General features: G+C 41.3%; 2 protein-coding genes across 5 annotated transcripts in view; both read right to left on the bottom strand.

Annotated features, from left to right (window-relative positions):
• Window positions 1-2,132, bottom strand: dap1b (death associated protein 1b). 2 transcript variants are annotated; one of them, XM_034694390.1, is made up of 4 exons: window positions 1,970-2,132; window positions 837-933; window positions 660-723; window positions 1-553 (listed from the first exon to the last, which is right to left on the bottom strand). In XM_034694390.1, the coding sequence occupies exons 1-4, from the start codon at window positions 2,037-2,039 to the stop codon at window positions 437-439; spliced, it is 348 nt and encodes a 115-aa protein (XP_034550281.1). In that variant the 5' UTR covers window positions 2,040-2,132; the 3' UTR covers window positions 1-436. The 2 variants fall into 2 exon arrangements, with proteins under 2 accessions (XP_034550281.1, XP_034550280.1); XM_034694389.1 differs by having other exon boundaries at window positions 660-726; window positions 1,970-2,126.
• Window positions 2,133-5,497: 3,365 nt separating this feature from the next.
• Window positions 5,498-22,934, bottom strand: part of LOC117820614 (plakophilin-4-like) — a 105,654-nt gene continuing 88,217 nt past the window's right edge. For all 3 annotated transcript variants that reach the window (XM_034694444.1, XM_034694445.1, XM_034694443.1), the window contains 11 exons: window positions 20,260-20,443; window positions 19,301-19,418; window positions 18,335-18,526; window positions 17,042-17,215; window positions 16,581-16,731; window positions 14,533-14,725; window positions 13,943-14,027; window positions 10,777-10,894; window positions 10,529-10,669; window positions 9,694-9,758; window positions 5,498-6,529 (listed from right to left, as the gene is read on the bottom strand). In XM_034694444.1, coding sequence (XP_034550335.1) covers window positions 6,284-6,529; window positions 9,694-9,758; window positions 10,529-10,669; window positions 10,777-10,894; window positions 13,943-14,027; window positions 14,533-14,725; window positions 16,581-16,731; window positions 17,042-17,215; window positions 18,335-18,526; window positions 19,301-19,418; window positions 20,260-20,443 — 1,667 coding nt within the window. In that variant the 3' untranslated portion in view covers window positions 5,498-6,283. The remainder of the gene's footprint in view (window positions 6,530-9,693; window positions 9,759-10,528; window positions 10,670-10,776; window positions 10,895-13,942; window positions 14,028-14,532; window positions 14,726-16,580; window positions 16,732-17,041; window positions 17,216-18,334; window positions 18,527-19,300; window positions 19,419-20,259; window positions 20,444-22,934) is intronic.

The raw sequence follows: 22,934 nt of genomic DNA on the forward strand, positions 1-22,934 counted from the left end.
TACCATGCGATATATTTTTTTATTAAATCTACTAAGTGCCAAGCATTACATAGTAAAGATTTCGCTGGAAAAAACTGTCTCAAAAACATGATTTACAACCCCCAACCCGTCACCATTAACATACCCAGAATCCATCTGTTTTTCATCAGCTGGTAAACACAACTACAGCACTTTTCTTACGACATTAGAAAAGGGGCGTTAGATGCTGGTTTATAGAATTCTCACAAAGACGCACAGCCTGGACAAAAAGAACTTTCTCTTTCTAGAAAGTAAATACAAGAGTTTGATGAAAGCTTTCTCTCCGTCAACACCGACACTTCACAGACAACCTATCAGTCCCCCTCCCCCTGTGTCCAACACTTCATGTTTGTCTTTCACAGTTGACTTAACAAAATTCCCTCTGTTTTTTTTTTTCTTCTTCTTCAACATGTGTTGTTCACTGCTTCCTCGGCTGCTGGATGAAAAAGCTTCGGGACAAGTGGGGCTTCTCCACGGCAGGCCGCACTTTGCTGTGCCTCACGCTCACTGGCGTCTCAGGGAAGTCATGGCTCAGCTGAAAAACAACAGGATGAAGTTAATTACCCACAAGACTCTGCGGTGTGATAAATTACTTCTTTTTTTTTTTTTTTTTTTTTTAAATGGGAAAAGTTGTTGTTTACCTTGTCAAGAGTTCCTGACAGGAGAATGTTGACTTGTTGCATCCTGTTGGAGGTGGCCACGGACCTGCTGCAAGATCACCAGTTACTACACACTACTTTAAAACTCACATTTTAACTCACGTTTTATGGCTCACTTGAACATTTTGTATCTGTTGAAGATGAAGAATACAGGCCTACCTCACTTTATCAGACCTCTTGGTGTCCTTTTCCTGGGCCCCATGGGTGCCACTCTCATCCAAGCTTTTTTTGGCCACCCGTTTACCTCCAGCCTTCACTATAGAGCCAGAAGAAGACTGATTTTATATCTTGTGTGAAGTGTCAGCAGGATTGAGTGGTTGGCAGAATTTTAAGATACTGCAGTTTAACACTTGAAAACATAGAAATATGATCCTGTAGAAAACAGCAAAGCAACAAATACTAAAATAGTAAGAAATTTAAACTTCTTAAAATGTTTGCTTTTGAAACACTCCAAACACTTCACAGATGGTCAAAGCACCATTGCATTGTTCTGCAGTAACTACAAATCAAGTTGAGGGATTGGACTATATGTCCCCGTCATTTCAGTCAGGGTCAGGAGAAAATCAGAGGTCTGACCAACTGAATCTTTCAGATTTCCATTTTTGCTGATTTCCCATTCATTTTTACAAAAAGACTATAAAAACATCCTGGATACTCTTTTCACTCAAACTCCATGTTTACACTAAAAGCCAACGCTGGGATTTAGAGTCGTACAATTGGACTTTGCTTCACTTTAAATGATCAAGAAAAAAATTAGTAGCATATGATCTTGCATCTTGATGGTTTTTAATACTGAAATCACTTCCACATAAGTACAGCAATTGTCACTCAATAAGAAAACATTGAAATTACACTCAAATAGTATAAATAGCTATATACAAAAAAAAAGAAAAGCCAATTAGCATTTAAGAACAGGCTGTTCCATCAGCAGGATTTTGCATGCATTAACAGGGGTCAACATGAGGATTTATTCTATGAGAACACAGTGTTACTTTCACACAGGGCCTGCGCGAGACGAAGGCGTGCGAGGAAAACACGAACGCAAAGGCGACGGGTGCAATTATTGTTACCTCACAAATCCACGAATCACAAAATAAAACACCTACATTGCGACAAAAAAATGTAGCATCTTTCACGCCATTGCGGTAATGAGAAACATAGTAAATACTGATGGTGACTTTTTGTGTGCACGGCTCTGTGCATGCGTCGTGCTGTGCAAAACAACATCGCTTTGTCTGAACGTGGAGAAGAAATCCGAACATTTCACAGTAAGTGCAAATAAACAGGTTTACCTGCCGGGGGGTGTCCAGCCTTCAGCAGAGGACTATCCCTCGCTCCTGATTTGGACAGTTGCTGCACCATTTTTGAAAGTTTCCGAAGATAAGCAAAGAAAGCACAAAACTCTTCACAACGCCCACCTCGATGTTTTTATGCTCAAACTGAGATGACGTAGGGCTTCCTGGCGACAGGAAGCCTACAGGCAGAGACACGCCTCTTTTTCATTCCCCACTCATTCTGAGCTTTGTTTGTTAGATCTGAAACCTGGAACATCTGCACAATGGCACTTCATCGTCAGTTACTAAATACTTTTACATTTTTGTATATCTCTTACTACTCAACTCAACTCAACTTTATTTATATAGCACCTTTCATAAATAAGACATGCAGCCCACAGTGCTTAACAGAGTAACAGAGAGACAGAAAACAACAGCAATGGTAAAATCATAAAAGGCATGATTAAAAAAGAAATACTTAAAAAAGAAAATCAACACAGTAAAATTAATAAAATAAGTAAGAGTGGAAAGAAAAGTTAAAAATAAGGTAGAGTTAACGATATCAGATGAACACAAAATAAATAAGATAAATAAATACATGTTAAACAATGGTTTAGATAATAATGATTAAAAAAAAATATATTTAAAAAAAAAAAAAAATAAAAAAAAATAATAATAATAATAATAATAATAATGCAGTCCAGGGCTAAAATAAACTACTCCAATTTAACAGCTAGATTAAAAAGAGAGCTCACCGCTTTAATGTCCAGAGGCAGAGAGTTCCAAAGCTTAGGGGCACAAAAACAGAAAGCTCTCTGGCCGGTGTTTGTGTGAGACACACGAGGAACATTTAAAAGGGAAGCATTCGAGGACCTCAGTGATCGGGCTGGAACATAAAATGACAGGAGATCAGTGATGTAGGCTGTTAAAAGCTTTAAAAACAATTAAAAGGACTTTAAAATCAATTCTAAAAGAAACAGGGAGCCAATGCAGAGTTATTAAAAGAGGGTTGACGTTACTACGACGAAACTAGTTTAATGAGAGGAAGTACGTCATCCCCCATCAACAACACACTGAGCATGATGAATAGTTAGAAAAGTACAAATTTGAGGCACATAAGGTGCATTTCAACCAAGAGTTCCTGGTCTTTTAGCCCCCAGAACTACTTTCCCTAAAAACTAAAAGTTTCCTGTGCCCCCATTGTTGTCTGCGTTTCGACCGTGGGCTGAAGTCCCAGGTAGATGGTGCAAATCAGGCCAGTGACGTATGGAGAAAAAAATTATATTAGATAATATTTTGAAATCTTAATAAAAAACTAAACTAGTATGCATACCCAGGAACTCCCTCTGTGTTTAAACAACTGTGTAAACTCCACAAACACCGTTAAGTTCAACCGAAAGTCCCAGGACCTTTGAAAAGTACTACTCCCCAAGCAGGGGCTTTTAAGAGGGGAGATTATCTACCCTTGAACTAAAGTTAGACCCTGGTTCCTCCGCTCGAGACGCACATAGTTCAGGGGTAAAGAGTCTAGTTCCGGGGTAAAGTTCCTGCGGTTGAAAAACACCTTTAGTTTTATTGACTATCTCAGTTTTCTTCGACTTTATTGGCTGCTTCAACCATAAAGTAGAAGCCTGCTGAACTCTGGTGGTGCTCTGTAGTCTCGGCCGCTCCCAGCCATACAGACTCCGGTATGAACAGTACTATACAACGGACTACCTCAAAACTTGCACACTGTACATTTGCACATTCAATTGCACTATGACATAAATAACTCAATAAGTCCATGCACAATATTTATATTTGTATTTATATTTTTGTATTTATTACTAATGTGTTCCTTTAATTGTGTGTTCTTTGTGGCTTTATACGGGACCTGAGAAACAAAATTTCATCCCATATCATGTGACAGCTTGTATTGGTATGACAATAAAAAAACCTTGAATCCGTCAATCCTTAAAGTAAACAGCAACAAGTACCTGCACATTCTAAGTCAATCCTTAAGGGACTGAAGGGCGACTGTGTTTCCACACTTGCAACATGAACATAAGCACACATGCAGTGCAAAAGTCAAATGAAGTTCTAGTGCAAGGTATATTTGAGTAAGAATACACATGCATTACAATTATGGTGGTGGAAGTTGCACATACATCTCTTAAAATACCCCCCATAAAGGAAGTAAACTGCAATACCCATACTGATTTTGCACGACAGTATGAGAACAAACTTGTCATCTGATGGCCCACTTGATCTTTAAATGTGTTGTTCTGGCTGATATCTGACCTATTAGAGTTATGCAAAGCTGGGTGTTCACTATGACAGTTAGTTTCTTTTGAAGGGAAAAACCCTCTTCAAGATTTATGTAATGGAACTGCAAAAACAGGTCTGACAAGTCAGTCAGGAGGTTCTGACTAAACACATTCAGCACATGTGAATGTACTTATCTCTACAGTCAAAAATAAAACAAGTCCTTATTTGTGTATCCTGTACAGCTTGTTGTTTAACCACAGATAACCACAGATGCTTGAACTTCACTTCTGTGGATACTTAGTCTATAAAAGTAAATGTGCAGCCTAGTGGTAATATTGTGATTCTGTGCTATGGCATACAGGGCTTTTCTTTTATCTGGGAAAGTGTACTAAAATAAAAATGCAAACTAGAAGGTGATTGCTATATCACGAAGGCTTTTTAATTTATCTTGACTTTATGTGACAGATTGCATTCAAATTTACATTATGGCTTTCATAATGTGTGTGCAAATGGAAATAAGCTACATTGTTTACATTGCTTTAGAAATGCATTTGAATACTGCTCATTTACCAGCAGAGTACAACTTTGAAAAATAAATGTCACAACTTTGCTATTTTTTTTCTAAAATGGCCACAGGACTGCAAAGTATGTTAATGTTAATATGTAATGTTAATATGAACAGCATATTCGTTTTCAAGTTAACATTATTATTGTAACATAGTTCCTCACAGACCTTCATACCTTTACTTACGTTTTTCTTGCAGAAGTAAAAATGTAGAAGTGTTGCTCTCAGGAACTGAAGGCCGCAGGTTTACATTCCTCCTCTGCTCCCTTTGGCTGTGGAATCTGGGAAGCTTTAGGCAATCACAGCCCATTTTGGTGCACATACACAGGATGCAACATTGCCTTCACAAATACAGCTTAATATCTCGTTATTAAGGTTCCACAAATATACATTTAAACTCTGTCCTTATACACTTTTAATATGTGGAATAGTTTCACTTCAGTTATGTTTTTTGATCCCAGCAGATAAAGCTAATATATGTACTTGCCCTACAGTGAAAAAGACAGGACCAGGTGCTGATCAGTGTTGGCAGGGATTCAGTATTCTGCTTCAGGGCTGTGCAGTTTTTATGGAACACAGATCTACTGGTTCAAAGCTGGACTCCCTCTTCTCATGTTCCTGTAAATCAGTGTAATGAAATGTTCTTCCTGCAGCAGCAGCAGAACCACCTGTGGAACTCCCTGTGTTCACACTCATTCCTGTGTGTGTGCTGAGAACATGACAGGAAGCAGATACACATTATTTAAAAAACAAAACTGACCTTTTATTATTTTAGCATGGTTGTGTTATGATGCCATCTTTGTCTGTTTATTTCTTCTTATATTTATATATCTATAGAGATTTAACATGGCACGAGTTTCTCTTTTAACAAGTGCTGATGAGTGTAAACCAGGTAACATGTTGTTTTTTTCTGTATTTACAATAAAATGAAAGAAATGTACAAGACTCCATGGCATTACACAGCTTTGACATTAAGTACAGATACAATTTGATCCCCCTGTACAATCTAACATCATGTGTTTACTAGATTTTTTTTTTATTTTACAGATGAGTTCATGATCCATTTTGGCTTCGGCACATACATATTCCCCATCTAAACTCTTCCGTCTGACCCTCGCGCACATGACTCACACCTTTCATCATGCTATCACAGCTAAGATTTCATAAAGAAAATATAAACTAACATCTACACAGATCAGGACGCACGGTTCGTCACGGTAGTGTCCGGTATCTGCCCTCGACAGACCCTCTCAAAGCATGATTCCATCTTCTTCTACTTGTTAAAAAATAATTTAAAAAACATTCCTTTACTTCCTTCTTTGGCACACATTCCATCTTTCCATCTGTTATCGCTCTGCTGAACTCCCCTCCATCCTCGCACATTCACTTTAAAACAAACACACTTATAAAGCCAGGTTCATGAAAAAGTTTCTCAGTTTGCTTGTTTGCTCATCTCCAGGAGACACATCGGTGATGAGAATCAGGGATGAAATACGTGTAACACCGGAGCACCTTCAGACCTATACCCAGGAGTCTGGCGAGCCGGGGTACTGCTCTGCCCTGTAGGAAGGCCTCCGCGTGCTAGCATAAAAGTCCACATAGTTAGTGGTGGTTTTCAGTCCGTGAGGGGTGGAGCTGTAGTCCACTGTAGGTGGGTAAGCGATGACCTCATCCAGGTATGAGTCATCATAGCCGTGGGGATGCTGCAGGTACATTCTGTACGTATCGTAGTTCCTCCTGCCTGGGTCGTCTGTATAATACATGGGCTGTAAAGAAGAAAGAGAGAGAGAGAGAGGTAGTCAATTAAAGTAATTAAATTACTTACTCTGGATTGTGCTCAATTGCATTTACTAAAGTAAGCCAGTTTAGGAGCTTTAAATTGTCTGCACACCCTCTATAGAGCTGCAGGCAACCAGATCTCTACCACATCTAACTCTGAAATAAGGTAACCAAAGACTTAACTTTCATTAATTTTAAATACATAAATAAAAAACCACAACATCAAGAATATAGGTCTCATCAAAATATAGAAAGTCTGTACTTTACTCCAGAGGGAAAAAGGTCCAAACTGTCTTCCTGAATGCAATTCTCATTTCGTTAAGCGACGTCCAAACTTGCAGTCTCTGTACAGTGCACAAGCTGTTTCTATCACCATCTGTTTATGCCATGTAGACTTTGCTATCCTGCTAGCTAACAGTAAAGTACTTTAACTCAGCCCACAGTCACTTTGATAGCTTGTGAGTTTTAACAGATGGGACATGGCTTAAACTAGGAAATGAAATACTCATCAAATAAATTGTTCCTCAAACATGCTTTCTGTCAGCAGTTAGTTCTTATCATGCTGATTTATGTCAGTGTTAATTTTTCAGAGAAGCTTAATATTAGTTGGACAGATGATTGATTGACAGCTCTAATGACAAATGTGGGCTCTTGCAGGGTTCAGTACCAGAAGAGGAGAAGCAGTGAGGGAAAACTATAACCACACAAGAGTCATTGAACCTTTCATAACCGGGAGTGTCCACTTCAAATCAACACCACAATCAGTTCTACTGTGGACTGTACCTACCTGAGGGATCTTTGATGTTTTATCAGTAAGTTATCAATGTATTTTGGTTGAGGGAAAGGGTGTGACCACCTTATTGCTAGTTCTTTAAATGCCTGACTCTGACCTCAGGTGCATTTCGACCAAGAGTTCCGGGGTCTTTTAGCCCCCAGAATTTACTTTCCCAGGAACTAAAAGGTTCCTCTGCCCCCATTGTTTTCTGTGAAATTCAGAAGACTGATAGAACTGTGTGTTTTCTGAAATAAATGTCTGTCTTCAAACATTAACTGGTGTCAAAGTGATGAAGGACTCTTTCTGTCTGCTCCCCTGCTGCCTCCTTCTCACTGTGCCCATTATCTGAATGGGCACACATGGACGTGTCCCACTGTGACAGTTTCCTTAGACGCGCCCAGACCATCCCAATCCTAGCAGTCACATCCACTCTGCCTCAGACAATAGCTGATGTGCTGGGTTGTTCCCAGCATCCCCATTTATTCACAGCGGAGTATGTGTCAGTCTCTTTGTATTAGTCAAGTGGGGTGGAAGAGCCGGTCATCCTCACTAGGTTTATGCGGCACAAGGGAGAGATCTCAAACGGGGGGACCTGTACTGGTACTGTCAAACAAGATCCTCCAAAAAGGTTGCTTTTCAAGGGTAGGAAAACCACTGAAGTTTGATTCCGTGCAACAGAGCCAGTTAGCCTTGAAACAAAAGAAAGGCTGAAAAAACGAGTTGAAGTTCAGGGGGGAGAGAGCTCTTTCAGAAGCAGCTCCGAGGCTCCTGGATGTTCTACCACTACATGTTAGTCTGTCTCCCTCGCTGCCTGTTTTTAAATCAAACCTCAAAACACACTTCATTATTCTTTGGCTTCTGGCTCAACATGAGAGGTTACTTTTATCCTTTTCTTTCCTGTTAGTATGATAACATTTAATTATTTTCTTCTTCTGTTGTTTCCATTTGGTCTAATTGTTTGATTGCATTATTTTTTATTATTTTAATGCTTGATTGTACGGCATTTACGTTCACTTTTTGTTGATAAATGTCTTAAATAAATTTGGACTAAATAGGAAAAAATATTGTCAAGATATGGAATTTAATTTGAAACTTAAGGTCATTTACTTAGCAAAAATTTAAAAAGTATTAAACCTTTATTTTAATACTGGTTTAAACAGCAGGATTAATAAAAATCACACACCAGGAAGTTATGTTAAATACTAAAAAAGGACAGCTTTGTAACAGGACAAGTGCATTAAGTTGTAAATTAGTCCCTAATCTGTTCATGATGTCAAATGCTCATTAAAACTAGGTCTCAAAATAAAACCAGAATCCCTAAAATAAAATTGAATCATAAACTCAATCCTAGAGAAGGGAGCAAACACTTTAAAATGACTTCTACAAAAGACTGAGCAAGTTTGAGAAGTCTTACTTCATTTTATGCATGAACTAAGATTATAGCTCCTAACAGTTTTAGTAGTCAGTGTTCCAAAGTAACATATACCTGAGCTTTTCGGATTTAAAATCTGGTAGTATCTTTGGCCCTTAGACTTTTCTTTCAAAGCTATGGGAATCCAAGAGGACGTTTCCTAATTCTATTAATTAAAAAAATATATCAAGTGACAAGAACAGTGTTCGTCATGGGCCCTGTTGTCAAAAAGGTTTATTCTGGATAAAAATGATCCAGATTTGAAATTTTAATTATTTTATCCAGGATTTTGTCCTGTTTTTCCAATGAAAACTAGATTGGATCAACCTTATACAGACTTTAGAGAGGACCTAATTCAGTTTAATCCAGCGATCCACATGAAGCATAATTTGCCCTCAGGTGGCGCCAAAATCCACACAAACTCCTAAATTCCAGCTGCGATAATTTTTTTTTTTTTATATGCTTTAACTGCTATTAAGTGAAATATTCTAGGGGGACTAAGTCCTTCATTTTTAAAAACCCTAATGTCTACTTTCGCTACTTTGTCACAGCAGTCATTTAGCATTTCAAGTGCAAAATAAAAGAACATGTCTAAAATATTAACCTCCTTGAAATATGTGTTTGGCCAGTTTAAAAGTTTTACAACAACCTGAATCCACCCTCTTCTGAGATCAGGGTAATCCTGATTTTTTTAAGTTATTCTACAAAAACCGTAAACAACACACACTAGAGTTTTTATTTGGATAAAAACCTAGCTTGGATTATGATCTAATCTGATGGACAAAAATATCTATTTTGTTCAACAATCTGATCCAGTATGACAGCTTTAATCCAACCAGGTTACTTTTGCACAGCTGGGTCTGCAAATCTTATCTTGGTTGATTTTGTAGTTGTTTCAATCTCTACCTTCACTTATGGCGCCTGTGAAGTAGGAGCAAACATTCATGCAGAGCATTTATATTCACCTGTGTTCTTCTAGGCTCCTCTCTTGTTGGGGATGGGTAGTAATACGGAGAAGGCTTCCCAGATCCTGGAAATAAAATAGTTGAAATAAAACAGTTTGTCTTGAGGCAAAACATTCTTCATTTCATACCAGTGAAAAAGTCTGCACATCCCCGCAGGGCAAATGTCTGTATTTAGACAGGGTAGGATCAAGATGTGCTGTGATGTAAAGGAGAGAGAAAAAACACCAAGTAACGGAGTTGGCTACAGCTCCTCTGATGTTGACTTTACCCATGGGATCGGTATTTTCTGTTGGCATTTTACCCAACTGGAGGAATCCTGGAGCTTGATTTCCAGCTCTGTGTGCAATATACGGACGTTTGAGGCTGCAGCTCGTTTTTGTTTACTCTGCCCTCCCTTAACCAAAGCAGCCTGGCGAGATCTCTCCTCCGGCTGTAGTATGTCTGGGTAACCACTCACTGCCCCCTCCTGTCTGCATGCTGTGACTTGGGCCAGTTAACAATGGCACCATTGTAGACCGCCTTCATCACCACTGGCTGGCCTAGACAACGTCCATCACAAAAACAGCTCTGAATTAAACTGAGTGACTGTCTGAGGGCTGGCAGGCTTTGGTGGGGATGATAAGAGGGGACTGTCTTGGCAGAGACACGAGACAAACCCTGGAATCTGCTCGGAGGGTTATGAGGGATGAAACAGATAATGCCCTGCACAGAGAGGACTGGAGGGCAGCCTGTGATTACAGTCTGGAACAAAATACTGGAAACTGTTTGAAGAAAATTGGAAAACTACTAGAAAGCATGCAGTTTCAACAAATATCAGATATTTGTGTTTGGGTACCTGTATACTGGTTTTTATGGATGCTGTTGTCTCCTTGGTAATTATAAAATTGCATAGTTGACTGTGCTCTCTGATAATCTCTGATAGTGTCTCTATGCTCTTTAATGCCCAGCATTGCAGGAGACGACGTGGCACTGGCAGCTGTGGAGAAACAAAAACACATTTTAACATGACATTCCAGAGGTTTTCCTGTTTCAGAGGCGGTGTCTATTTTCATCTGGCACAGTCTGTAGCACACTGGAGCTCACCAGGGTGGTTGACTGGGGACATCTGAATGGTGCTGGTGGGGAGGGTGGGCTGGGATTTGAGGCGGTCCCGTTCAAGTGTCGACACAGGAGTGAGGAAATGGTTTTGGTTCCATCCATCCTGTTGGGGACAAACATGGAGGAAAAAAAGTGGTGGTTTGAATAACTGGAGCAGAGCTGGATGCTGTCCAACCTGGCTTTAACTTGTGGTATATTCTTTGTTCACTGAGGGAATATATGAAAAATGACTTTGCCTTATGGAAAAAAAAATCCTTTGCTGTATGGACCATATTAAAAGAAGAGTGTACCGTAGGGGCCCTAGTCTCAACATTTTCCTCCCCCACTAGTTTGCACAAGTTTAATAATAATAATAACAATAATAATAATAATAATAATAATAATAATAATAATAATAATAATAATGCATTTTATTTATAGGCGCCTTTCTTGACACTCAAGGTCTCCTTAAATCATTAAAACAAACCGAGTTTAAATAACAAGTAATAAAATACTATTTAAAAAGTTTTTAAGAATTGACAGTGGAGCTGTGGTCAGATGGAGTAAGTCAGTTTAAACAGATGAGTTTTGAGTTTGGATTCAAAATGTGGGAGAGAGTCAGTATTACAGAGGTCAGGTGGGAGAGAGTTCCAGAGCTGGTAACAAGGCGAGCAAGGGGGCAAGTTAATGTCCTTAATTTTACGGAAAGTTATAGTGCGTGGAGGGTTGGATTTTGGAAAGTGAAAGATTGACACTGAAAGACAACAACATATGGTCCGAGACAGGGAGGGAATCTGCTTTGCAGTCAACAGGTGTAACACCTGAACAGCAGATTAAATCCAAAATGATGATTTGATGTGGGTGGGAAAGTTGCTAAAGTCCAAAACTGTCTAAACAGGATGTGAAGTCTTTGGTGAGGGTATTAAAATCCCCCAAAAGCATTATGTTCGGTGAGAGTGTGGAGGGGTGCGTCAGGAAGGCAGCAAAGTCAGGGATACAATCCTTGTTGGACTTTGGTGGGCGATATAAAGTGACAACAATAGTGGGAGTAGGTCCAGAGAGCTGGCCTTGAATGAGTGACAGACAGGAACTGTCACAGGTGCTATCCTCCACTTCTTGCAGTAAATTATCCCGAGACCTCCCCTGCGGCCAGACACATGTGGTTGAGAAACGTAAACAAACCCTGGAGGAGTAGCATCATTGAGCGGAGCAATGTCATTTGGCTGCTTTAAGCCATTAGTCAAGTTTTCATTACACATCAATGATAGTAATTTGATCATCTAAATAAAGGACAAACTGTGATAAAGATTTAAAAATATATATATTTTACAATGGCAGACACCGAGACAAATGAAAAATACTGAGTGAAAAAATGGTAAATGACGCTGAAAATGAGAAGAACAACGAGCAGGAGGCTAAAAATGTTATTCAAAGTCACATACTATGCTAATTTAGATACACGTTTCTCTCTCTGCAGCCAGTGTGCGGTGATATACTCTCACTCTCAGAAACCTCTGGAGTATCCTTGCATTGATTTGCAATTCAGAAAAAATTCCCTTCATTTTTTCAACTGGTGTCTGCACAGCCAACTGTCTTCTGATTGGCTAGCTCTCCAGAAGCCCACCTGTTACAGACCATGACCACATAAGGTGTTCTGTAGAAAACCCAGTGTGACGCTTGGTGCTTAGAGTAGCCTGTCAGACTGAGGTATTCATGAAACTTTGCTCACGTTGGACATTCAACATTGTAATTACAAATATATGTCTGAAATATGGAGCAGCTTAATACTCCATCTTTTGTTAACAAAGTATAACTTTGAGTATTAACTTTGATTAACAGAACTGTTAATTGAAGACTCCTGTTTTTTGTGGGATGATCCAACTGGCTTTAGTTTGCGTTGTAGCTTTTTATCAACAAACATTTGGAGAGCCCTTGTGTGCGGCATTCATAGGAATATGAAAACTATTGTTTAAAAGATGAGGTAGGGGGTGGTAGAGGCACACATCCAAACCTGGCAAGAGTGAGCTCTAGCCTTAACAGGCTTTTCAACCTGCCTCTGCCTTCCTTGTCCTTCTTTTAGCATCTCTCTACATACTCTTCTCTCTGTTAGAGCAGGGGGAGTTTGATACGCACAGCCTTACCCAGCAGGGGTGAGCTCTAGCCCAAGCAGACTTCTCACCTTGGCTCTACCATCCCTGCACACTTTTTAACATTTATCTGAATACTTTTCTCTCTGCTGTTTCTCTTTTCTTGTTTAAGTTGGTGTGTAAATGAGGCGGGAGGTGAGAACTAGCATGAAGGTGGGTGGTTCTGGGAAGCCGGAGCTAACTGTAGAGCCTACCCAAGGTGTTGTGAGCCTAACTCAATGAAACACAGGTGAAGGGAAGTGCCCACTTGCTGCCCATTTATCCCTGTTTGTCTTCATACTTGGGTTTTGGGGGATATTTGGGGTAACATGGTAGGTTATGTAACTTATAAATGTAGCATAGTTGTTAGGGTTGCGATATAATGGGATGAGTTTCTTCCCTGAGTACTTATCCATTCATTAAATGGTAAATGGTAAATTGTAAATGGACTTGTACTTCTACTTATATAGCGCTTTTCTAGTCTGTCTGACTACTCAAAGCGCTGTTACACTACTCGTCACATTCACCCATTCACTCACTGATGGTAGAGGCTGCTATGTAGTGAGGGAATGTGGTCTATCAGTGTTAGCTAATCTCATTCATACCCATTCACTCATTGTTGGAAGAGGCTGCTATTTAGTGACGGACCATCAGTATTAGCTGATCTCATTCATATACATTCACACACCACTGAACAACAGAGGGAGCAATTTGGGGTTCAGTGTCTTGCTCAAGGACACTTCGGCATGTGACTGCCGGAGCTGGGATCGAACCGCCAACCTTCTGATTGATAGACGACCAACTCATGTATACATGTATACATGAGAGCATGTATACATCATGTTCATTTGAAACAAAGTGTTTTCTGATGTCAAGGTAAATAAGTAAGAACATCCTTATGTAGTCTAAACTAGCCTCCAGGCTCGGAGGCATTTAGATGAATACTTTTCTAACATTTAAACTGCTGGCACTTGCAATAAAAACATAAAAAGTGACTTTGGCAACAGATTCCATAACCATTAGTTCATGAGTCGTGATGTTCTTACTTTCTTATAGATGGTACGCAGATCCCGATACTGCCACAGTGTGTTCAGCACCTGAGCAGCTGCTTTAACCACCTTCATGGAGTACCTGAAAAAACACACAAACATTTATTTAAAGAATGACTTTAACCTTATTCTATAATCCACAGTAAATATTGCAGGACAACATAGCTGAAGGAGAAGTGTGTCCTCGGTGTGTTTTAACCTGGAACATTACTGAATATATAGCAGGCTGGAAATAGCTGCTGCTCCATCATTCCACAGGGACATAAAACCTCAATGCACACAAACCACCTTCCCTGTGGCGATGGCTTTCCCCTTCTGCAAGCATTTAAATATTTGAACTTGTGTGTGTGTGTGTGTGTGTGTGTGTGTGTGTGTGTGTGTGTGTGTCTGTGTGTGTGTGTGCATGCTGAAATGTGTCTTAAACACACACTGTCCAATATCAAGGGCAGCCTGTACAGCCCAGTCACATACAGCTGCTTCTAACAGTGCATGTTAGTGAGTCAGCATTGTGTCAGTGTGTGTTTGCGTGTGTACTCTACCCCCCCTGCTAGGAAGCACTGGGACAAGTCTGCACTGCTGTAACACACCTGTCTCCTCTACCCTTGGTGATGTTGACCAGCTTCTCGATGCCGCCTGTGTCGGCCAGGGCCTTTGCGTTCTCCATGTTCTTGCTGGTGACCTCGTGCAGGGTGCAACAGATGGCCGCCACAGTCTCGTCCGACAGAAGGGTGGTGTTCCCCCCGGGGAGACGATTGACCAGGTCCCTCATTGCGTACTTCCCTGAGAGGGAGCAAGGGGAGGTGAGACATAAAGGAAATACTATGACATGCAGTACAGCAGGTTAGTGAGCAGAGGCTTATGCATGGGGAGAAGAGGCGACACATACCTACAGAGATTTTATTCCTCCTCTTTATTACATGTTACATAAAGTAACAGTGGATTCCTGCCTCAGTTACCTGAACTACATTTGCTAATTTTACATCATGAATGACATATTAATTTGGCCTCACACTGCAGTCAGTAAGGCAGTTTTCCTGAATGACACTGCATTATCACCACAAGGACTTCAGAGTCTGTGCATGTTCAAAAAGGGATTGTTCCCCTATCTCTCCTCCAGCAGAGCAGCCCAGCTGAAGGACCTGAATACACACACTGCACAAACTCCCCCTGTCTCTCTCCCTCTCTCTCTCCTACTCTATCTCTCACTCACACACCAGAGCACCTTAGACACACACTGCAACTCCTCCCCTCTCTGCTAACAGGCGTCATCCCTGCATTGCTGGAACAGTAATTCCTTGTTAAGTCCACCGAGAAAGCACATAAAAACATGTTTTATATTAAACAAGACTGTTTTATGAACCATAACAGACTGAAATGAAAGATAATGAGTGGTTGTTCAAATTTTTACAAAATGCCCTGTTTGTGTCTCTGCACCAAACGTATAAAACAGGCTCTAAATACACTGTTTGACATGCTTATGCGGTCATAGGTATAATATTTGCAGAAGTCATAAAGAATGCAACAATCTTGTATGTGTTGCTCTGCCTTTTTAAGTCTAAAAACAATTCGGAGACAATTTGTACCAATTTTCTGAGGAGCCCACTAAAACTCTGTATGTCATGATTTTGCTATTTTCCTGCAGGTAGCCAAGCTGTATCAGTCACGACATGGCTTATCAGCGCAACCTGAACAACTGTTACACACAGGTAAGCATAAAGACTTCTTCTCCCACCAAGTCAAGAGCCTCAGCGTCATTCTGGACAGCACCCTCTCATTTGCACCTCACATTCAAAACATCACCCGGACTGCATTCTTCCACCTCCGCAACATCTCCAGACTTCACCCATCACTGTCCCAATCCAGCACCGAAATCCTGGTTCATTCATTTGTCACTTCCTGTATCGATTACTACAACGCCCTCCTCACCAGACTCCCCACCAAACTCATCCACAGACTGCAACTCATTCAGAACTCGGCCACCCGGATCATCACCCGCACCAAATCATCACCCGCACCAAATCATCCGACCATATCACTCCTGTTCTCATCCAACTTCACTGGCTCCCTGTCCAATACTGCGTCCACTAAAAAACCTTCTCCTCACCTACAAAGCTCTCCACAACCTGGCCCCCACTTACCTCTGCAACCTCCTTCATGAATACACTCCCTCCCGCTCCTTCCGCTCAACCTCTGCAGGACTACTAACCATTCCACCGTCATGCCTCAGTACCATGGGTGCCCGAGCCTTCAGCTGCTCAGCACCCAGACTCTGGAACTCCCTCCCTCCACACATAAGACAGTCTGACTCCATAACATAATTCAAGTCCAAACTTAAAACTCACCTGTTCAAACTGGCATATTCACTCTAACTGGACTCTGTGCACCTCACTAGTTTTTATTTTTTATTTATTACTTTTTGTTTGTTTGTTTGTTTGTTTTTATGATGTTTTAATGATGAATGTTTTTATTATCTGTAAGGTGACCTTGGGTGATCTGAAATGCGGCCAAAATAAAATGTATTATTATTATTATTATTAATATTATTATTATTATTACTTGTCATATTTGTTAATCATCTCACTTAATCTACCTGAATCCATCACAGTGAGAACTTTTAGACAGTGTGACTCCTCACCTATGAGCTCCTTGTTCCTCACATCCAGTGCCATGTTTCTCAGTGCAGTGGCAACCGAACACACCACCCTGTCGTTATCCATCCTCAGCAGCTCCACCAGGATCGGCAGCCCCTTCTCCTTACGCACTGCTGCACGGATGTACGCTGCAAACTGTGCACACACACACGCACACGAACAAGAATGCATTAAACCTTCAAAAGGTCAGGTAGACACACGGGAGAAAAAGATGGTTCTGAGGTGCACATTGCAACATTTGTGATTCCATGTGTAAAACTAACATCAGCTCTGACTGGCGCAGAGGAGGTGAGCTGTTAAATGCTTTTTAACCAGTTGAATAGATGCGTTGTCTCAGTGGATATCACATTCAACGGTGCATATGAAAACAAAACAAAACAAACAAACAAAAAAAAACTATGTGTTTGTTTGTGTGTGAATAGATACACAAACTGTGATATTGTACCTTCCAGTTTCCAGCTGACAGGTTCTGAAGGGACCCGGCGGCGCCCTCGAGGGTGGCAGGATTTGAGCTCTCAGCCAGTAGTGTCAAATAAGGCTTTACCACCGCAGGGTGCCATAGCATCTCCGCACCCTTGGGGGACTTGGAGAAACCGGGGATGGGTCCCACACCATCCCACTGAAAAAAAACACAGAACATAGAATTTAGTAATGAGTCATCTTACATCATGTAAAACAATGCTTAAATATAGGGATGCACCGATCCTACTTTTTAGGTCCTGATACCGCTATCAGGGCTTTGGTATCTGCCGATACTGATACTAGCCGATCCAATCCTTGTATTGATTTAACAATCTCTATTCCTTAATTTGAGGATAGAATCATGTTTTGGCAACTTCAGGCTTTTCTGACTTGATGGTGAACTGTACCTGTGTTCCAAGTGCTAAACCAGAGGCTGGAATCCCTTAATTTCAAGGATCCGGAACAATTAAATCCAATAACCTGTCTGCTTTTTCACACTTTGAATCCATTAATAGAAGGTTTCTTCCTTCTTTGCAGTGGGCTACAGCTCACGTAAACTTCCTTCTTTGGGCTTCTATTATATTTTTCAGCGCGACTGCCATCTGTCGAAACATTACCGCTGCATGTTTCAAGTTTGCGGCGGAGTTGTTAACAAAAGAAGCGTGACATGCACCTAAACTACAGAGCCTCTGTAGTTATCCTCCATCATGCTCCACTGCACTGATGACGTAGGAGACACACATGGTTATTGTAAACACAGAAAAGCATAGAACTGAGATGAATAGATCTGCCATATGGATCGGCACTATATATCGGCCCCTTGTCACCGATATCCGATCTAGCTTTTTGAGTCCGATCTAGCCGATATCCGATACCAGGATCGGTGCACCCCTACTTAAATACAAAGGTTGACCCACTGCATCTAAGATAGGGAGGTAAAAAGGGGAAAAACGAAGGAAAGCCCTGTAGAGTTTGAATCGTAAACATAGATTTGACGGCATGTCAGATGACAGTAATAGTAAAATACTTGAGAGGAATCTGTTGGAGAGGTTATTGGGAAGTTAATCGTATAATAAAAACATAATTACAGAATAAAGTGAACTCAGAGCTTTCGCTATTCATGAAAATGAATGTCACATAAATATAGTCCTCTGTGCGGGCCTGTAATTCTGTTAATTTAGATGTTCTATTCACCTTGACATACATACTGATGACATCACCAACCTGCTGCTGGTTTAAATACATCTTTGAGCCACTTGTAAAACAGCACACTCACTGTATCTTCCGTCAAGCTCTTTTTTTTCTTCTTCTTCTTCCTCCCCCAGCAGCTGGAATCCTCTTCTTTACTGGCCGACTCACCGCCCAGTAAGCCATCCAGCTCCTGCCCCCCTGTCAGACGGGACGGCGGTATCTCCAGCTCCAGGCGATATGACAGGTTTCTTAGAGTGCAAATACAGTTCTCCACCGTCTAGCACCAAGGGGGGGAAGGACAACAGGGAGGTTTTGGGTGGGTAGTTATAACAGCAGCTTTGTAAATCACCATGACAAAAAGCAACAACACAATAAACTCAGTGCAGCACGCTACAGTATCTACAGCCGGTGTGCGGCACACAGGCCTGCTATTCGCTTTGTTACAAATCAATTAGTTATGGAACCCAAGGGTCTCCAGTTAGAAAGAATATCTGCACCAGAGAAAATGGATTAAATTCCACGCTGCTGGAGTCCTCTACAGGCTTTACCTCACAGAATGTCAATGAGCATGGAAGTTTGACAAATTTAAGGGGCCCACTTCTCAGGGGATGAGATTTCCATGTTGCAGACGAGCCAATTGACTCCAGTTTTACACCATATAGATGCACGTGAGAGATCACTACAACTAAGAAATGCTCATATACTGTGTGCAAGGTCAATCATGGGCCCTTTGGGATTCAGGAAATCTACTGTTTTGCATTTATGGGTTGTTCTCAGAGCAACAAAGCACATGAAGCAGTCCTGCATGATGCTTTGAGGGCCATTCAAACACTGATTTAATGATTCCATCTGAGTTAAAAAGACTTTCCCCCAAGCCTTTTTATCATGTGGCAGCATGTTTTCCTCCTCCTGGCTAAATGTGTGAGTGTGTGTGTGTGTGTGTGTGTGTGTGTGTGTGTGTGTGTGTGTGTGTGTGTGTGTGTGTGTGTGTGTGTGTGTGGGTGTGTGTGTGTGTGTGTTTGTATATGTGAGTGGGTGGGTGTCTTGGTACCTTGCTGTCAAAGTCGGAGGTGTTTACACAGGCTTTGATGACGTACAGGAGTGAGTCAACCAGACCCTCACAAATGCGCATCTGTTTTCTGGCCTCCTCACCGGCTGAACTCAGGTTCCTTTAGAGAAAAACACACACACGCACACGCACACACACACACACGCACACACACACACACACACACACACACACACACACACACACACACACACACACACACACACACACACACAAATAAATGAAGCCTTTGATTTGTGACTTTGCTCAACAACCAAATAAGCATATGTGTGTGTTATGTGTCCCGCATGAGTGTGTGATGTGGGGTTTATCATCCTCAGACATGATCCATAACGTATGATGTGTGTGTGTGTGTGTGTGTGTGTGTGTGTGTGTGTGTGTGTGTGTGTGTGGTCTGACTCTAGCTCATTATAGCACTTTGCAGAGTAAATAAGGGACTAACCAAGTGTGCCTCACACACATACACACAACCTATGTTTGTGAAGAAATACGGTGCACACACTCACACACACACATATACAAACACAGTGATTAGGTTGTCACCAATTAAAGGCTGAACTCTATGGGTCTTCAAAGGAGGAGTCCCTGAGAGAGACGCTGGAAACATTACATCACAGACTTTAAGTGTGCATGAACTAACGATGGCTTTAGAACAGGGACAAGAAGTGTCTAAAAGCTTAGATGAAAATATGCACAATTACCAGAGTGTCATGTCATTTTAAAGCCATGCATTCAAACCCTTCTTTGAGACAGTTCTGGTATATTTTTCCCTGTGAATGAGACTCTTTATAGCTCTTTAAGAATGAGCAGCACTGTCTTATTTTTCCTCAAATCTTCTTTAAAGACAGCAGAGTCAGTAGCAGCTCTAACACGACAGATGTAATAGCTTCAGTTGTCCACACAGGGGTGCTAGTGCTCAGCATGTTCATCAGGTGGTTTACCTCAGGCAGCCCGAGGTGTTCCTCAGCACCAGGGAGGAGTGAAACTTCAGCTTGTGGTCGTCATCGAAGGTGGAGCTACTCCATCCGGAGTGCGGGATGATCACAGTGTTGGTCAGAGTCGTTAAGGCGTCCCGAATGATTGTCATCTTGACGGCGTCACATGACGACAGGTTCCACAGCACCCCTGGGGAGACACCGGCACGCAAACACAGACATTCAGAAAAGGCAGGCAGGCAAAACCTCAGGTCGTGTCAGCTGTCGTTCGTAGGCAGAGCAAACCACCAGAGACAGCAACAACTTTGGCTTTTAATAGCTGTGTGTGTGTGTGTGTGTGTGTGTGTGTGTGTGTGTGTGTGTGTGTGTGTGTGTGTGCATGGGTTCACAAATATAAACAAAAACAAGTAAGCCGAGACAGACAGACACACACACATTGAAAACTCTTTCCTTCACAATAAATCAAAAGCTCTGGCATGACGGCATCAGACATTCACATCAAATTTCATCCGAGCAGAATATCCTCGGGGCAAAGATTATTAGCTCGAAATGAAAAAAAGAAAGAGGACGGGGTGGAGATCCATATGGCACCGGCTCAGTCATTTGAAAATGAAACATAAATAATGTAACGGATTTAGAAAATTATGCCATCATTTCACTCATCTCGAATATACTTTTGGTAACCAATGATAATCACACACAGTCCTGGCAGTGCTTTGATGCTGCATCTGTCAGGGATTAGCCAGCATGTAGCATGTTCTTCTAATTAGCTGCCTCTAGCTGCTCGGCTTAAACTGAAGGCTGACTTCTGCTGGGCACCAACAACCTTGGAGGAGGCGAATGCTGCACCAGCTGGGATCTACGGGAGGAAAAGGAGGGGAAAATATGTGGCTAGTGCTCAAAAATGCAACCCCAACAGAACGAACTACAGGGTCAAAATGTGGTGGCTTCTAAAATTAGGCAATCTGAAGTTTTGTTCTAAAACTAGCAACAATGGTGTGAAAATAAAGACCATAATATAACCTAGAGAAAGGGCCTAGCTATTCAGAGCTCTGTGTGAGTATAACTGTGCATCGTATGCAAGACCATCACATTGGAAGAGGACCTCACTGTTATTTCCTCTCTGCACGCTCTCTCTAATTGAACCAATAGAAGCGATAAGAGTCTATAATATGGCCCAGGAGTCCCATTCAGGCACGCTGTTGGCAAGAAGCTATATAAATGGATATGCGACTGCCAAGCAGCATCTCTGCCAGTTATTTAATCAACAGTCTTTTCATTTTCCATTATCCTTCTTAAAACTACATCAAAGGGCTTTAAAACCCATTCAAATCCTTAAGTGAACTTTCATCATTTCGTTTCTATTTGGACAAAATAAAAAAGACAAAGCTGAGAGTCAAGTGATACTCAGCCTCTTAAAAGTTTGGATGCCGCATGTGCTCCTTATCAGAGTTTGCCAGCAGTTCATGTGGGGCTGCATGCCGAAGCCTCAGCATCAGGTGGACTGATAGCTCTGCTCTGTAAGCACAGCATTCTGATCCTAGAGCACAACCCTGAAACTAGGCCACTTAAGCAGTCAAACTCATCATTTCTTGGGGTTTGCTCACCGACTTCCCGATCCTTTTACCTCCACAATGTACTCCCACTCTACGATAAGTTCCTCCACATCCTATCTCCTGTCAATTTGTAGAAATGAACATTCTCTGCCACCATGGAGGCAACGACATGAGGGAGAAATCAGGAGGCAAATTTACTGAGGTGTGACTGACAAAGCTGTCAGTGGTGCAACAGCAGCGGCAATACCAATAAGTCATATCTGTCAGTCGGACAGAGCAGACTCGTGTGTGTTTCGTGTGTGTATGAGTGAACAGAGTCCTAAACTGTGTGTTCTCTGCACAGTGACATGTTCTCAGGTGGCTTGGCCTGGCCTTGAAACTGGGCACAAACATAGTTGTAACACCCGGGCTGATAGTCCATCCTGAGCTAAACTCAGGAGAGAACAAGGACAGAGGAAGTAGCTCAATACAGATAGTTTGAATTCCTGTAATAGCTTAAGAAACACGTTCCAGGTAGTAAGTCAATGAAACTGGACATTAGCCCATCACATTTAGCTCATCTGCAACCTTTCTCTGTTTTTTACATAGAAAATCAATGATGTGAGCCATTTATTGCATCACTACTTTGTTTTTTACCTCCAGTTTTGTTTCTCTTCAACATCCCAGGCTGAACCAAACCAAATCTTTACAGTGCTGATACAACTTTTTATGAGAAATCCATTCTTTTATATTACAAGCATATAAAGAAACTGCTTAAACAGATTAATGGGGGCATAGAATGAGTAGGATAAATTACAAGCTGAGGACAGTGGTGGAGTACTACATCTTGCAAAAGAGAAGGACATATTGGAGATGTATGTCACTGCTTATTTTTCACATTTTTCTTCGTACTGGATATTTCTGGAAGGGAAACGTGACAAAAGGAGGTCTATAACAGACAGTATGGGGTGACATTAATATCCTTAAGGCTCCTTCGCAGAGTTTTACCTGGGTATTAAACAGACTGTTACTAATACGAATGCCACTATATGAGCTATAAAAGCAAACCAGACCATCAGCATAAAGACTATTTCTATGTTATTTTGAATGCCTGAAAACGCAGCCATGGCGTAGATGTCAGACTAG

This window comes from Notolabrus celidotus, chromosome 10 (genome assembly GCF_009762535.1).
Source record: "Notolabrus celidotus isolate fNotCel1 chromosome 10, fNotCel1.pri, whole genome shotgun sequence".
Taxonomy (NCBI): domain Eukaryota; kingdom Metazoa; phylum Chordata; class Actinopteri; order Labriformes; family Labridae; genus Notolabrus; species Notolabrus celidotus.